The following is a 17,869-nucleotide window of genomic DNA, read 5'->3' as shown; positions in this document are numbered from 1 at the left end:
TAATTAGTGGTTTCCGAGAGCTTCGTAATTGGAACAATTCCTGCAGTCCCAATCTTTATGATTTCTCAGAATGTGTAAATGAAGCCCAGCTTTTGTTGTACAGAAAAATCTGCTCCAAAAATCACGTTACATCTGATTTCTAGTTAAACAGTAATAGGATATTTTAAGCACTGTATCATATCAAACTGAACAGATTTCAACAGACACTTGTTACCGACCAATGTATTAAACAATAAAAACAAAGATGCACAGAGGCGTGGCACTGTTTTCTGATGTATCATTTAAAAAGACTCCAACTGCACTCCTTAATAAAGAAATCATATATATATATATAATATATTATTATATACTTTACTTTAGACTTCCATGATGCCACCAATTCACACCGAAGGGACAATGAATCCCTAACTGTATTAATGACTCTTCTGATTCTGCGTGGCTTTTTGTCTTGACAAACAGGATTAGAGTACATAAACCAGAGACAAACCACAGGCGTGTTTTCGCCTCCTTTTTTTAGGTGTCCTAGTCCAGGAAACACCTCTCCCCCTCTAGTCTAATAGTAGCATTACTCTTCTGTGAAGTGGCACTTTACCAATTGCTTGACATTTTAAAGTTCAATGAGAATGTTTTGTAATGATTTCGATAACTTGTTGAACATTCATGTCAGTACAAACTTGATACATTGTCAGTTCAGGATTATTAATCAAACTGAGTAAGTGTAGCAATACAATACCACCTTTGCAGACACAATTAAGTATTATATATATATATAGTACCTAAAAACAATGAATAAACAACTTTACACCAGGTTTGTGTTTCTCTAATCAACAAGACATCAAACAGTCAACATGCACTAAGTTCAATGTTATGAGCTTAATGATCAATTTCTTATCATGACTTAGGTATGTCTCAAGCACACACAGGTGCACAAAAATACTTCAACTCGTTACTTGCTTAGCTTAAGGGTAACAGAAGTAGGTTAAGAAGACACCAAAAATGTTGATAACATAAAGGAACCACTTCTGGGGTTGTATCAGCAGGTTAGGTTGTGTGTGTGTGTGTGTGTGTGTGGGTTGTATCAGCAGGTTAGGTTGTGTGTGTGTGTGTGTGTGTGTGTGTGTGTGTGTGTGTGTGTGTGTGTGTGTGTGTGTGTGTGTGTGTGTGTGTGTGTGTGTGTGTGTGTGTGTGTGTGTGTGTGTGTATGTGTGTGTGTGTGTGTGTGTGCGTGTGAGCATGTGAATGTGTGTTTGAATTGATTGCAATTTTGGTTAGCTTTGAAGAGACAGATATGGTGAATCCGTGTACCTTCCGTTCAATCCATATCCGTTTGGAAATCAAAACACGAAAAACGAAAAGTGACCTGTTTTTTTGATAATCATCCTCTCATCTACATTATATATTATACTAAAACACGTTTTTATCCATTTTTAATCACAATTCATGACCAGGATATTAAATATGAGAATAATGGCCTAAATGTCGATTTTGAAAAATACATGTTTCAATTTAGTGAAAGAAGTGCGTGCGCACGCGCCCAGAGGCGAACTTAACCATTGCGCAAAGGTAGGCAATTGCCTTGGGTCTCATAATCATCTGATAAATGTTTGTTTTACTCTTCATTCATTAATCACCGATTACGTGCGGACGTCAGCATCGCACTGGGAACTGAAGGACACATCCTACATTATTGATAATGTTATTGATAGGCTACTCGTGATCAGCTGAGGCATAAGCCCCAGTGCAGACAGCTGCATATGAAAGCATTTTTATTGGTTAGGTCCACGAGTGAAAATTGCGTCTGAGGCGATCGTCGTCTCTGTCTCTCTTTTTTCCCTGTCTTCACTTCACTTGTCGAGTCAAAGTGGGCAATCACCCAGTTTAAGGGCGCGCACGCGCGCGTCTGTGTGTGTGTGTGTGTGTGTGTGTGTGTGTGTGTGTGTGTGTGTCGAGGAAAGAAGAAACTTGTCTAGGCTATATTTTGTCCATGTTTGCTATAGGCTATCTGAATTGAGCTTTTTGTAAAATAAGGCTCTTGATGGCAGCCAGCCAAAATGTGTTTCCCCTCTCAATAAAGATTAAACATTTGGTGGTTTGTCTCGTTTCGATCTGGATCAACAGCTGTATGTCTGTCGCTGTTTAGATCATGCCTCGTTTCCTCTGAGCAGCACAGTTCGGTTCGGCACGGTTCGGCAGGGTTACCCTACTAGATCTGCCATGCGTTTCCACTACCGACAAGAGGCTTTAGCCTACTTAAAAGACGGAGATAGCCACGGTCAGAAAACAGTCTATGGGTCAGAGCCATCACGGCGATGGCCGCGCATAGCTCGTGGCATTGTGGCAGCGGGACACAGTTTAAACCGCTGACTAATATAAATTATTATTTGGAACTTCAAAAATGAAAATGCACATTTCTTACATTTTCTGTTTGTCTCCTTTCCCATTTTCGTATGTAAAGGGCGACATGGAAAATAAAAAATAAGAAATGGCAATCAATTCATGTTTTACAGGCATATTTTTAATAAAACAGTCCGTTTTTTATTTTTTTAAATTAAACAAATAATTAAAAAATGAAATCAAACAGTTTTTTTTCGTTTTTCGTGTTTTGATTTCCAAACGGATATGGATTGAACGGAAGGTACACGGATTATGGTGGTAGTGCTTCTATGATGTACACAGTAAAATTCCTTGGCGTGTTGTCGAGGTTTTCATTGTTAATTTAATTTGAAAAACATATATTTTTAATTTCTCTTATCAAACTTACTTTTTGTAACTGTTCCTCCCACTCTGAGCAGATCACAGGGTAATCAAATCACGTGCTCACACCACTAGCAATGGAAGAGTACATATTTGCAACGTGCCTGTAGCACTGCATTATAAATTCACATTCTCACAAAGCATGTGCTCAGACACAAGCACACACCTACGCACAAACGCACACACGGCACGCATACACACACAATCTGTCAGACATACAGTATTTCCCTGCCCAAGAAAGACAGGAAAAATCTCTGACAGCCTATAAATTGTAGTCACACTTGCACACAAGCATAATTATGCAGTTGGCAGCAGCAGGCAAGTAATAAGATAGAAGGACATGGGAGTAAAGTGCTTGTTGAGCAGAAGTTTCCAACAATGACAGGCCTATTTAGTTGATTTTACACTGACAGCCTGTTATATCTCTATCAGAGTTCACATACAGTAAGCTCTGCCTCAAGCTTCATTGAGCTAATATAGGAAACACTTTAGTTTCAGCTGTTGCAGACAACAAAACTGTGTAGCAGCTTTTTTAAGCACTAACAGTAAAAATAAAGTATTTTAATACTATTGTACTACAACTGAATTTGGATTAATATGAGCAAGTATCTCCCAAGCTAAACAGCACATACAACACTGTTGTAATGATGTTGTTACATCTGGAGCAGCTTTGTTAACCACAGTAGGACACATAGAGGGTATGTAGGATGTTAACATATTCTGTTTACCAGCTTGGAGTCCTCACTTCCAAAAAAAAACTTACTTTGGTGTTGTGGTAAGCACACAGAAGGAATCCCTTATTTAGTGTTAAATGCACTAACCCCCACAAGTCTCACTCTTAAATGGCTTTAAGTTAAAGGTGGAGTCACTTGACGTCAAAATCAGTAAATACACAGTAGGGACAGGTAGCGGATCTTGAGGAGATGATTATGTCTGATTTAGACAAAAAAGTGATTTTAACAACAAGGGTTCTCCAGAATCGCTGACTGCACCTTTAAGCATGTGTTAACAACCAGACATATCCGTTCTCAGACACACTCGGACACATACACACAAACACACCCTATGCACATTCAATCAAGAATAATATTCATTTAATCAGGCCTCACAAATGCAAATGCCTGACATGTGAGCCCAGGCACTTTGGTTGTATGATTCACATTACATCAACACTGTTTTGTGAGACTTTAAAAAAGCCAGATCAAAGGAGAGAAGAACACGCATTCAAGACCTCCTACAATAGCCTTGCTTACAGAGTGCCTGCAACTGGTCTATAAAAAGCAAATTATGAATAAGGCTGAGGTGTTCAGCTACAAATGTCTGTAAGCAAGCCATATAAAGCCACAAGAGGTTAAACACATATAGACGCACCAACATGTGCTTAGATACACAGGAATACTCACTCACACAGTGCATTACACATCTCTGCTCAGGTGATGATGTGAAATGGTGTGGTTTCCGACATTTGACATACTTTACAATGAGATGCATTGTTAAATTCATTTTTGCAACTGCCTACTTTGATTTGATGTTGCACATCCACCTCTTTCCTAAATCTCCTCAGTCGTCTCCGTCATGTACAGGTTAACCTTTCCGCTTACCCTTCCCAACAAATTTCTCTCTTGCCTTTAATGCCGCCTTTTCCCTTGACCTTCTACCTTTCATTTTCTCTTCTTTATTTCCTTTTGCTTGTTCTCTTCAACTTCGCCTTTTCCACCACTGGACCCGTGTTAATAATTATCACATTCTGATTTCTTCATATCTTGTCAGTATATTTTTCGTCAACCATACTTTGTCTTTCTAGTTTCTTGCTCATTATATTTCAACACACTTTCAATGTCACTGCTTTTCCATTTATCTATTTCACTCTCTGTGTATCTCTTGAACAGCATGCTCCAGCTTTTCCTGTCTCCATTTTTAACCTTCACTCTGCACATCCCCCCACTTGAGAAGCTTTATGCTCACCTCTGAGTGTCATGCGGCCAGCTTTGACACACTTCTGTTCATTTTCCATTACATCCTTCCCTCCATCCCTTCTTAACTTCTTCCTTATATCCACTGGGTTATGCTCTTTGTACACTCGAAGCAAGACAAAGATGTTGAATAGCAGCTTTAACAGCTTTCATTTTCTAGTTATCTTCCTTTGGAAAGTAATAGGTTAATAAGGGCTGCCTGACATATTTTACTATACATCTCCCTGGGCATCTATTTTTTAGTTCATTCCCATTATTCCTTCCCTTGAGTATTTTTACCTTTAGCAGGCGTACAGATGGCAGGAAGGCTGCATGGCACAGTTTTCTGATGGTCCAGTTGATTGGCCGTGGTGCATCCAGCTGGTTCATGGTGCCCACTCTTCACGCTGCAGCCACTGGTGACCGGCAGCTTTTCCCGGCACCAGGATCAATGTTGCCCCACTAGGGGGGCAAAAATGGGAGAAGGTCTCCAACTCCAACTGCCGATAAGCACACAAGTCCCAGGGCATGACCCTCGGCGGACAACCATCGACCACTATCGCGACCACCTTGAACCCTTTACTTCCCCGAGCAGATGAAGCTCTCACCTGGGCAGCTCTCTGCCCAATCTCCTCTCCCTCTCTGCCCTCTCCTCCTCTGCAATCCACACAGATCCAAAGAGTCCAAGGCAAGCCAAAACTGGAGCACCAATCCTTTTCCACTAAAGGCAGAAGGTTATTCAGCTCTGGCGCGAAAAAAAACACAGTGTAGAGTATTTTCCCAAACAATGGAGCAGAGTGCAGCAATGCACAACAGAGATAATACAGCGTAGTGTGAGAGGGATGAAGGTAGAGAAAGAGAAAGAGGAAGAAAAGAGAAGGATGAGAGATGGAGATGTGAGTAGAGGAGAGACGAGTAGAGCAGTGCGGTGCAGTATAGCACATAGGGGAGAGGAGAGAAGAGGAGAGTAGCGCATTAAACGGAGCAGCCTGACAGGCAACAGCTTAGGTTTGAGACTGCATGCACACTACTGTCTTCAAGATGAGAGGAGAGAAAGAGAGGGAGAATGGAAGATGTAGAGACAGAGACATGGAGAGAGAGAGAGAGAGAGAGAGAGAGAGATAGGAAAGAGAGAGAGATAGAGTGAATGTGGAGACATAAAATAAGATCCAATGCAATTGATAAACAAACTGAAATTGAAACTATACAGATAGGATGCAAGACATGATGCAAGAGAATGATTGTTTATGTGCATGGAAAATAAGAGGGGCCATGGAGAGAGACAGAGAGAGAGAGAGAGAGAGAGAGAGAGAGAGAGAGAGAGAGAGAGAGAGAGAGAGAGAGAGAGAGAGAGAGAGAGAGAGAGAGAGCAAAATGGAGAGAATAAGAGAGGATAGATGTGATAAGGCACTGTATGGTGGTAGAAAATGAGTGAAGTAGAGTCAAAGCTGTCTAAAAGAGTGAATTCAAATGGAGCTTGTGGATGGAAGCACATGAAACACCTCAATGCAGTAGCAGTGTAGAGGGGTACGACCTACTTACTGATCTACCTGTGTTATACATTATACAGTCCCCTCCAATAGTATTGGAACGGTGAGGCCAATTCCTTTATTTTTGCTGTAGACTGGAAACATTTGGGTTTGACACCAAAAGATGAATATGAGACAATAGATCAACATTTCAGCTTTCATTTCCAGGTATCTGGATCCGATACACAACTTAGAAGATAGCATTTTTTGTAAAGGAACACCACATTTTTAGGCGAGCAGAAGTATTGGAACAGATAGACTTTAAATAAATTAAAGTGAATAAAACGTAATATTTTGTCGCAAATCCTTTGCTTGCAATAACCGCATCAAGCCTGTGACCCATTGACATCACCAAACTTTTGCATTCTTCTTTTGTGATGCTTTTCCAGGCTTTCAACGCAGCCTCTTTCAGTTGTTGTTTGTGTTAGGGGGTTACTCTCTTAAGTCTCCTCTTTGGCATGAGGAGACTTAAATGCATGCTCTATAGGGTTTAAGTCTGGAGGTTGACTTGGCCAGTCTATAACCTTCCACTTCTTGCCCCTGATTAACTCCTGTGTTGTGTTTTGGGTCATTATCTTGCTGCATGATGAAGAATCTTCCAATCAGTTTGGTTGTATCTTTCCTTAAATTGGCAGACAAAATGTTTCTGTAGACTTAGAGATAATTTTGCTGTTGCCATCATGTGTTACATCATCAATGAAGATTAATGAGCCCGTCCCAGAAGAAGCCATGCAAGCCCAAGCCATGACATTGCCTCCACCGTGTTTCACAGATGAGCTTGTATGTTTGGGATCATGAGCAGATTCTTTCTTTCTCTAAACTTTAGCCTTTCCATCACTTTGGTAAAGGTGCATCTTGACAACAACACAGTAACACATGATGGCAACAGCAAAATTAACTCAGAAGTCTACAGAAACATTTTGTCTGCCAATTTAAAGAAAGATGCAACCAAACTGATTGGAAGATCCTTCATAATGCAGCAAGATAATGATCCAAAAAAACTGCAAAAACAACAAAGGAGTTCATCAGGGGCAAGAAGTGGAAGGTTTTAGACTGGCCAAGTCAATCTCCAGACTTAAACCCTATGGAGCATGCATGTTACCTGCTAAAAAGGAGACCGAAGGGAGTAACCCCCCAAAACAAACAGCAACTAAATGAGGCTGCGGTGAAAGCCTGGAAAAGCATCACAAAAGAAGAATGCAAAAGTTTGGTGATGTCAATGGGTCACAGGCTTGATGCGGTTATTGCAAGCAAAGGATTTGCGACAAAATATTACGGTTTATTCACTTTAATTTATTTAAAGTCTATCTGTTCCAATACTTTTGCTTGCCTAAAAATTTGGCGTTCCTTTTCAAAAAATGCTATCTTCTAAATTGTGTATCGGATCCAGATGTTAATACCTGGAAATAAAAGCTGAAATGTTGAGCTATTGTCTCATATTCATCGTTTGGTGTCAAACCCAAATGTTTCCAGTCTACAGCAAAAATAAAGGAATTGGCCTCACCGTTCCAATACTATTGGAGGGGACTGTATTTATGCATGAAAAGTGGCTAAACAAGAACCCTAGAAGACAGGGATGTTGACTTGAGTCATATTGCATGAACTCCTTTTTAATGCATCTCGGCACCTTCACCTCTACCTCTCTTATTTGATACAGCTCAGTTTTCTGCATTGATATGTTCAGTCGTGATTATAAGGACAATAGAAAATAAATAAAAAGAAAAGACAATTTAATCCTTGCCCCATGATTTCCTTTAGGAAACCAATTGTATTTTCTGAATTCATTACAGATGTATTAAAGCTCCCATATTATACACTTTTCGGTACTATTTTACACCATATTATATGGTCTTAGTGGTCCCTAATACGTTTTTCTTTAATTGTTTGCTGAAAAAAACTTTCAGATAATTTATTGTACTATGCTGATGTTCAGCTAATCTCACAATGGCCTATTTTTTTAAAAGAGCTGCAGCTCCCCTCGTAAATATACAATCTTTGAGCTCCTCCCGCCCCTTGTCCGTAAGCGAAGCCAGATACGCCTCGCCCTGTCTGTCAGGGCCGTGGACCAATAAGAAATAGGGGTGTGGGCTGCACAGTGCAAGCTTCTGGCTTTCCAGTTTGTGAGGTCAGAAACGAGGAGAATTCTGACTGGAGTATATTGGGGGGGAGGGGGGTTTCAGAAAGGGGGAGAGTGAGCAAAGGAGAGATTGTTATTTTTTTATATTTTGGCAGTCTCTCGGCACACCGTGGACCCATGGATATGTTAGAACACATTTAAAAAGTGCATTTAGCATAATATGTGACCTTTAAGATATGACTGAAGAGTTTTACTACTAGATGACAAAATAAGCTTTATTTCTTATAAAGACTTTAATGTTAGGTATTTATGAATAGAGTTAAAAAGATGTGTATATGTAATTTCATTTTACAGTATGATATCAGTTATTTACATCTAAAAACTAATTAACTAAACGTAATGAGGCTCTTAACACCAAATACCAAACCAACAGAGACAAATTGGTAACATTTTATTTGAAGGAGTATGCATAAGACTGACATAACACCGTCATTACACTGTCATAACCATGACATGAAACCTGTCATGTCCAAATTGTTTCACGATACTCGAGACAAACAGAATCATTCATGCCAGTTTAATAAAGCTCTCATGACAGTCAATGTCAAAACGTTCCGCATATGATAGTTTAATGTAATCTTACCACATGAATCAGTTTCTTTACATTTGATTATTAATCCTACTATGACATGTTCATGACAGGTCATGTTATGATATTAATTATTTTTTTTTTAATCCCGGTAAAGGGTTTTTTACTGGGAGTTTTTTCTCAGCCGAGCTAAGGGTGTAAGGGCAGGGTGTCATATTGTATCATATTGTAGGAAATGTAAAGCCCACTGAGACAAATGTATTTGTGATTTTGGGCTATACAAATAAAACTGATTTGATTTGATTTTAATGTCAAGTCGACATAACCAAGACATCAACAAGATAATTTGTCATAGTTTATGTCAGGTTGTCATAACAAAGACAATCGACAAGTTATTTTGTCTCAGTTTATGTCAGGTTGTCATAACAAAGACATCTCATACAATGTCGATGATGCATTAAATGTGACATAATTGACGGAATGACACTTTATGACAACAGTCATAACTATTCATAATGTTCATGATGGGTGTCATGTCATGTTATAACAGTGTAATGACAGTGTTATGTCAGTCTTATGGATACCCCTTCAAATAAAGTGTTACCAACACATTTAATATATGTATTATTTGTAATATTAATAAATAGTTAAAGGAATACTTCACCCATACGGAACCAGCGTTATATAATTATAAAATAACTATTATAATATAATGAATGAGGTTTTTCTTCCCTCAGTCTTCCCTTAGTCTTCCCTTGGCCCAGCTGTCCTGTTAATCCTAACCCTTACTGTGATGTCACAGTAAGGAAACTATAGGGTTATACAGTGAGACCATAAAACACTCTTTCTGCCTTTTCTCAGGCTAAGATGATCCAATTTAATTTTTTTTTTGCACATTTATACTAAATAGGATCTCCGAGTTCAATACACCTTCATATTCCAACCGGTGAAGTAGGCCTTTAAGTGTTACGCTGTTGACAACCTCTTACAGCAAGTAAGGAACAAAGGCCAGCAGTCATCTCAATTCAGGTTAATTAAAATTAAGTATATAAAGCATGTATCTGTACTGTATGAGATGATAAGGTTTAAGGGTAAATCATTATCCTTACTGTTTAAGAGCAGAGGAAGAATATAATTTAGTAATATATTGGTTCACACATACTATTACCAACCACAGAGGTGTAGGAACCATTGTAGTTAAGCTCTCAAAGACTTCAATGCTTGCACACTGACAACAAAATGTAAAATGTGCCAGCTATTTGTGCTTCATCTCTGTTGGTGTTCCAAATTTAGTTTGTCTTTATTTCTATTTCTAGTCAGACGGTTTGTCTCCACTGAGTTACTGATACAAAACCATTGTTCACCCGAATGCTTGTCATAACAACAGATATTAAGAACAAAAATGAACTATTATTTTTATTTTATAGATCTGGCATGTTTGAATTGATTATCTGATGTAAAGAGATCCCAACAATGAAGGTTCAGAGGTGTTGATGACAACAAATGCTGCCTACTTCAATGCATTGCTGTAAATAACTTCAATACACATTTTGCTGCTTTAAACAGAAATAAATCTGAATATACCTATGCAACACATGCTCTAGCTTAGCTTATCAATTCAGTATGTGCAAATAAAATGTAAAAACGAATAAAAACAAAAATAAAAAAAGTTTAAAACGTTGACATTAAATACCAAGGGAAAAGTGTATCTTTATAAAGGGAACCTTGACAAAAATGAAGCTCAAACATAAGTTAAAGTCCCTCATTCAGTGAGGATTTAACCCCCATAACCTTCACGCTTCTCCATCTCACCCCATTAAATGGTTCAACCAACACATCTAGATCAGGGCATCACTCTGCACTGTCTTCATCCAAACTCTAGATGGCAGCCTTATAATGCACAAAACCCACCGCAGCCTATCATTCATACTGGAGTCCAAAATTATGCTAAAATAAAAATTTAGAATCTATTTCAAAAAAGCAGTTACATATCTGCAATATAAACATACTGCCTTTCATAACTAATGCATCAGGATACTGAGCAGATAAAGTCTCAGTCCTGCCTAAAAACACAACATATACATTTTTAACCACCAGGGAGCACCAGTTCAACACACCTGATGTGGTGTCTAGTGTGTTTTATTCTTTCATTCTTCTTAGGTGCTCTAATTACATCAATGTTAAAATGTATGAAAACACTGGCAAAAACAAGACAAGATGTGACTTATTTCTCTCACAGTGATTTATTTCTCCCCATGGGAACTTAACTTGGCAGTTGAGGGAGCCAATTTACTGTGGATAACTTAAGTGCTTAAAAGCTGAGAAGTTGTATCAGATGTTGAGGGAAAAACAATAAATATATACATATATTTAAATTGTCACCATTTAATTTTTACACCTGAATCATAACAGAATATACGGTAAACTTGATACTGATCTGTACTCAGCATGATTGAAACGCCAAATTAAAGTCACTTAGCTCTAGTGCTACATGTAAATGTGGAAGGAAGATCATTTACAACCCACAAGTTGGAGTGAAACTACCTTTCATCATCTTCTGTGTGTAGTGAGAGTGTGTGACCGCTTATTACTAGGGCTTTCAAAATTAACGCGTTAACGCAGGGTGATTAATTTCTGGAATTAACGCGTTAATTTTTTTAACGCAATTAATGCATGTGCAGAATGATCCGCCCCGTACAACCCACCCGCTCTGCACTAAAGTCACTCTACCGTTGTGGCTGACCCAGGATCAGTAGCTGCGCGCAGCCAAACATAGCAGCACGTTAGCCCTTGACGTGTTTTAAACTACTAATGGCCACATCTGTGTTGCGGGCATAGATAGTAAATAAAATCAACTGCCGCGGGTAGCAGTTGATGTTGAAGCAACAGGAGGAGAAACATTGTCGGCTCTGTTCAGAGACACAAAGCCGTTTTCAGAGGTGTGTGTGATTAGACATCACCATAACGTCGGCTTCCTGGCACAAATGAACAGTCCCCTAGGATGTGGTCGCGCGTACAAACACACACACACACACACACACACACACACACACACACACACACACACACACACACACACACACACACACACACACACACACACACACACACACACACACACACACACACACACACACACACACACACACACACACACACACACACACACACACACACACACACACACACTGTAATCAACTGTATTCAAGAATGCACAACGTATAGATTCACCAAATGAATGCCATTATATAGCCTATATTTGCCCAAAGACATAGTGAGAGAGACCGATTGAATTATGGTGTGGTAGGTATATATTTTAGTTTGATTTAAATTTATTTTCAGTATTAAAACCATCATTTGGATTTTAAATGAATAAAAATACTAATTTTAAAAGTACATACCCACCTTCTGTCATTTATCTTTCCGTTCATACATCAATATACAGAGAAAATTTGAATTTTTCGGGCATATTTCGAATGGTAAAATTAATCGTGATTAATCCACAGAATTCTGTGATTAATCTGATTAAAAATTGTAATCGTTTGACAGCCCTACTTATTACACATAAGTGGGAGTTCTCTGTAGCCCATTTCTTCTTTGAGATATTTTTGCTACAGATAGAGCCTGTGACATATGCACTGTGACAGAAGTGAGAAAAAAGCTAATTTCCACCTGTCATTCAAGAAAAGCCAGGAGCATAGGGAAGCTGCTCGCTCATTGAAAATGTGAATCCTCTCAGCTGGTATTTGTGCAACATACAAAACTGTGAATCTAAGATTGTGTCTGGGTGAGAGCTATATTCTTGGAATGTTGTTGGGTTTAACTAGCATTTTAAAGAGTCCTGGTACTATCTTCAAAAAAAATTTACTGAATTGAACTGAACAACTTGAACTGAATTGAGGAAAGAAGAAAAAGAGATGTGTTAAGGATGTGTCTAACAATTACTTTTTGTTGTTTGCTACAGCATCCATATCCTATTTTCTAAAAAAAACATCAACAAAAAACCACTGCAAAATTGTGTTTGTAAAAGCTGTGTAGGCAGTAGGCTACTGTTCTGGCTCTGGTTAATAGTTTATTTAAGTGTAGAAATACTATCACCAGTTTCCTCTTAGAAAGCTGTGATTTGATACAGAGCATCCTGCTGATTAAATTATTGAATTCCCATTTTGTTTTGACTCAGTTAATATACACTAACGTCTATTTCTTATGGTAGCAGTGCTGGCATTTGGAGTTTGGTGTGCTTAGGGTCAATCATGGAGAAAAGAAAACATGTGGTACCAAAAAGTGTTGACATAAAGATGAGCACTAAACGGACACAGTTACACAGCCACCAATGCATGTATGTTTTTCAGTTCTGTTCTAGATTGATGGTGCCAAAAGCCTCTATTTAATTTGGCTACCTCTCCCTCTCCTCTGTGTGATTCTCATACCTTGGAGGATGCTCGGTAAGTGACAGTTCAATACCTCCCTCCGTAAGCACTCAAACAAACGTATGCGCACGCGCACGCACGCACACACACACACACACACACACACACTTCTACCCCCTACGTCTCTTGCCCTAAGGAAGCAGGAAGACCTCTGCTGAGTCGGGTACACTCTTCCATCTGGAGAAAGGCAATGATTATTAGCCTGCGGAATGGAACCACATGTTCACACAAGCACAGACACACTATCATACATACTTTAGATCTCAAAATGTGCTACTTCCTACTCACTACCAATCACTATCAGCCACTGTGCTATGTGTCCAGTAGTATTTGTGTAAATACGTGAATGCCCCATTGAACTTAAATGCTTTCTTAAATATCTGTAGTAAGTCTTTACCCTTATAAACATAAATGTATAACTCATGTCCTACTAGTTGTAACATCCCTAAAACTATTGCAAGATCTTTTAAAATTTCAGTAAGCCTCATTACTAGAAGCTAACATTTTCTTGGGATTCTCACTGGATTCCCGTGAGTCAGGAGTGGATTTTCACTATTCAACACATGTTTGGGTAGGGACAGGAAAATAGTAAACGGGAGCAGGATTCATCATTGACAAAGGGAATATTTTTATTATTTTCTTAGACAAAACATTTAGCATTTCTAATATATAAAAACCCTATTATGTTTCTATTCTCTCATATCTGCTCTGATCGTTCTTCTTCCACTTGCTTGCTGTTATTGCTTAGCCATGAAATCAAGACCCACATCTAGAACGATGCAGGAATTGCGATGTACCTTCCCAACTCAAGGGGCGGCACCAACGAATGCGCTTCAAAATACCACTGCACGCAATAGGATAGCACTACTAGTAGGTTAGTTATTGGTTGCTGCAGGCAGCCGATTTTAGTTAATTTAAGTTATGGCAACCAGCCAATCACTGACCAGTGTAACGATACTGACGACGTACACGAGCACGTGTAAGTGTGACTGAATAAAAAACTGCAGAAGAACATATAGTAATCTCAGAAAAGGTTGACCAAAACATTAAACCAAAAGCCATTGTAACAATGTGCAGGGACAATCCTTCTGGCTGATTATAAACATTGCTTTGCTTATAGACTTTAGAGGTAAAAAAACAAAACAAAAAAAACAGGACGGCACTAGGAGTCTGTATTCATTTTAATTTCATTATACATTTTTTGACTGTCACGGCCCCGGGACATGATTTTTTTTTGTGTGGAAGTGGGACGGACGGACGTGAAAATCCACTCCCATGTTGCCCTTTTCTTACTACACTGAACAATTTTTTTTTAAACTCAACAGTTTTGTTTTTGCTACCATTTTTCATGCGCTCTTTTCTATAAACACAAAATGACCATCTCTCTCAAATATTGTTCACAAATCAGTCTAAATCTGTGTTGGGGCCGGGGCACTCTCCCTTTACCGAGATAATCCATCCCACCTCACAGGTGTGGCATTTCAAGATGCTGATTAGACATGGCATTTTAATGTGGCCACTCTTAAGGCACACCTTTGCAATATTTTTTTATTACATACCACTACATTTCTCTATTTAGATCAATTAGCCTGCCTCTGGACACCATCATTTGTAGGGAGAGTGGGGTAATGTGACACTTTTTACATGTTCTACCTTCTAAGCGAGCTGAAAAGATTTATCAGTAAAATGTACATATTTTCCATTAATTCAGGTTGTTTCCTAGCAATGGAAATTATCAGAATGTATTCAGGATGAAGGTCAGTGAAAATATAATTGTTTAAAAAAGTATTCTTGTCTCACTTTACCCCAGCTTAGGGGTAAACTGAGAAAGACCATGAAATCAAGACGTTAAACTGATCCACTTACTTTTTCCACTCTGAAACTACCATAACAACACGTTGTAACAGTTAGAATCCTGACAGCTAGCTTGACAAGCACATTTTCCAGAACTAATGTCAGACTAGTAACAGAATCATGGGGTTTGGTCAATTAAGCAAAAAACATTTCTAAACACTAGAAAATAACTCTGATCAAATAAACATATAATTCATAATGATTCAATCTTTTGAGTCTTTGATTAATATTTTTCTGCATTTGTTTTATTGGGATCATTCATTGAATAAAGACATATTACTTAGAGTCCATTGATGTTAAAAGGTCACTCTCTTGTCCCCCACATGCATACCTGCCAAACCATGCCCTTGCTGACACCCCTTCAACCCTCACCTCCAGCCCATATTGTCTCTATTCAAACTAGTCTCCTTGCTACCTTAAATATAATGGATTCATTAAAAGATGGCACAGACACTGTCTCACTTTACCCCATAGCATTTGTCTCACTTTACCCGATAATACAGCATTATTAGGCTGTTGTGTTACCACCACTGTGAAAACATTCCTCTTTGGGATAATCAGCGCCATTTCACCACTCTCCGGTTAGCAGCCATTATTTTCCTCCTACTATTACACCTACATGTTCTTTCTGCCTTTCTTTGTGTTACTGTCTACCTATCAATCATGCTGGCAAGCTATAGCCAAGAGTTAAATGTTTGGTAAAAGACACGCACGTCACATTAATAGTGTAGGGGTCTGAAAGAAGGTAGGTAAGAGAACAGCAGGACAGGTATAAGGTAGGAGAACATAATGTAAAAGTTCAACAATCTTTCCTCCAGATAAATTCAACCTTTACTTAATATTTCATGCTGTGAGGTGGTCTGACAAAGGAACAGCAAGTCAATCCTCTTTCTCTGCACTAGAAATTATTTATGTGACATTTGGCATCACCCATAAAAGAAAATATCTCAGGACTACATACAGTAATTGCAGGCAAACAAGGACAAGCACTTTTAGATGAATGGTTTAGGTACCAGATCTTACACTTAGCATAACCATATGAAATGCATCCTTAATTTACATCTCTCAGACACTTGTTCCTGGAGACAAGACCGAATAGGAGCACATATGTAATTATAGTTGTATGATGAATCTAGATGTTTTGTCATAGAACCTGACAGACATCAGATTAACTGAAGATGAAAACAGCTTTTCTTAAATGCAGTATTGCAAGAAGAAGCAATATTCAAACTATGGGTGACACCATCAACCCGGAAGCCCTGCTTTGAACGTAAAAGAAAATCCGCGACTCGTGGATTATCACTGCAGATTAACGTGTCACCTCAAGTTTTTGACTATTGCTGTTTTCACAGTTTTTGAATGGTAGTGTAGTGATTATAGCAGGTCAACGCCCAAACAACAAACTCACCTGTTTCCCACTATTATCATATTTTGCACCGTTCCAGCACATGACTGAGTTGTGTGTGTGTGTGAGAGAGAGAGAGAGAGAGAGAGAGAGAGAGAGAGAGAGAGAGAGAGAGAGAGAGAGAGAGTGATATTTGTTTGATTGACGGTTGTGTAGCAATGATAATAAAAATCCTGTTTGGCACAACCTTAATAGTTTATTGTAAGGGAATTTGGTGCAATAGATTTGAGGCTCTAAGTTATTTTCTATCTTAGTTAATGCCTCTTCTCTCTCATTCACTTGAATGAGTGCCTGCTAAGTGTCTGCATACCTCCCAGAAAGTGGGTAGTTGCGCCCCTGCATATGGCAATTACAGTTAAGCGCACAGTGTGCATGCTACATGTGAATAGTATGGTAACATTTCCAATGTATTAGGGCTATCCTAAATACCATTTACAGGCTTGAAATAAACTAGGCTTCTGAATACTGAATTGAGCCTTGAATACCAACCTAACGAACGAATACTAGAATATTCTAATTACTCGGGCCAAGTATGTGGACCTTTGAGTTGGATTTGTGTGTGTGCGCATTTACAGTAAGTGTATACTTGTGTGGATGTGTTCAGATGCAGATAAATAGCATATTCAAACTTCCCCAAAACATAGGAGGGCATAAACAGCACACGGCGTGTTGCAATTATGGGAATTCTGTCCCTGTAATTGGAAATGAATAATGTACAAGGAATACTGGCGGTCCTTGGAGAATAAATCATTTTGTAGTAATAAGCCACCTAACCAGTGTACAGCACACATACAGTATATTCAAATTAAACATCTACTTTCAATTTATTTTAGGGCGCTTTCAAAAGTGTAATGTTTAGTCCATTTAAATCAAATCCTGGTGTGCTTCAACCCCTAGTGCAGTTTGGATGGTCAGATTATGGAATAGCCTAACAATTAGTCCCTCTACAGGGATTTCAACTTTTTAATGTTGAATCACTTCATGAAGAAAAGGAGGTTCATAGCAAACTTTAAAGGAAATAGCTCTCCCGACAGCATAACTATTATGCTGTTATTCTGCCATTCTTTTCCTCACAAATGTAGTGTAATACAGGGTTTCCCCTGTGTATTCCAGGCTTGGCGGCCCACCATGCCAAGCATAGTACAGTTTGTTGTTTAGCCTATTGTTGATAACAGTTTATTTGGTGTTAAGAATGCATGACAATCTACTATGTCTGTACTATATATTTACTAGTCCAGTGTTAAAAAATCAATATGGCGATATATCGCTATATTTAGTG

The 17,869-nt window shown here is 38.7% G+C and overlaps 1 protein-coding gene across 12 annotated transcripts in view; it reads right to left on the bottom strand.

Moving 5' to 3' along the window:
• The window catches only part of trpm3 (transient receptor potential cation channel, subfamily M, member 3), a gene marked incomplete at both ends in the record, with an annotated part of 142,316 nt that overhangs the window by 104,970 nt on the left and 19,477 nt on the right, over nt 1-17,869 (bottom strand). For 8 of the 12 annotated variants that reach the window (XM_080051483.1, XM_080051484.1, XM_080051486.1 and 5 more), the window contains one exon: nt 5,007-5,096. The exons of 3 other annotated variants lie outside the window; for them this stretch is intronic. In XM_080051483.1, coding sequence (XP_079907609.1) covers nt 5,007-5,096 — 90 coding nt within the window. Of the gene's footprint in view, nt 1-5,006; nt 5,234-17,869 lie in introns of those variants that run through there. One more of the 12 variants, XM_080051479.1, reaches the window with a different exon arrangement.

The sequence above is a fragment of the Ammodytes marinus genome (assembly GCF_949987685.1).
Source record: "Ammodytes marinus genome assembly, chromosome: 2".
Classification (NCBI taxonomy): Eukaryota; Metazoa; Chordata; class Actinopteri; order Uranoscopiformes; family Ammodytidae; genus Ammodytes; species Ammodytes marinus.
Note: the sequence above shows the minus strand (reverse complement) of the source record. Positions and strands in the feature narration are given on the sequence as shown.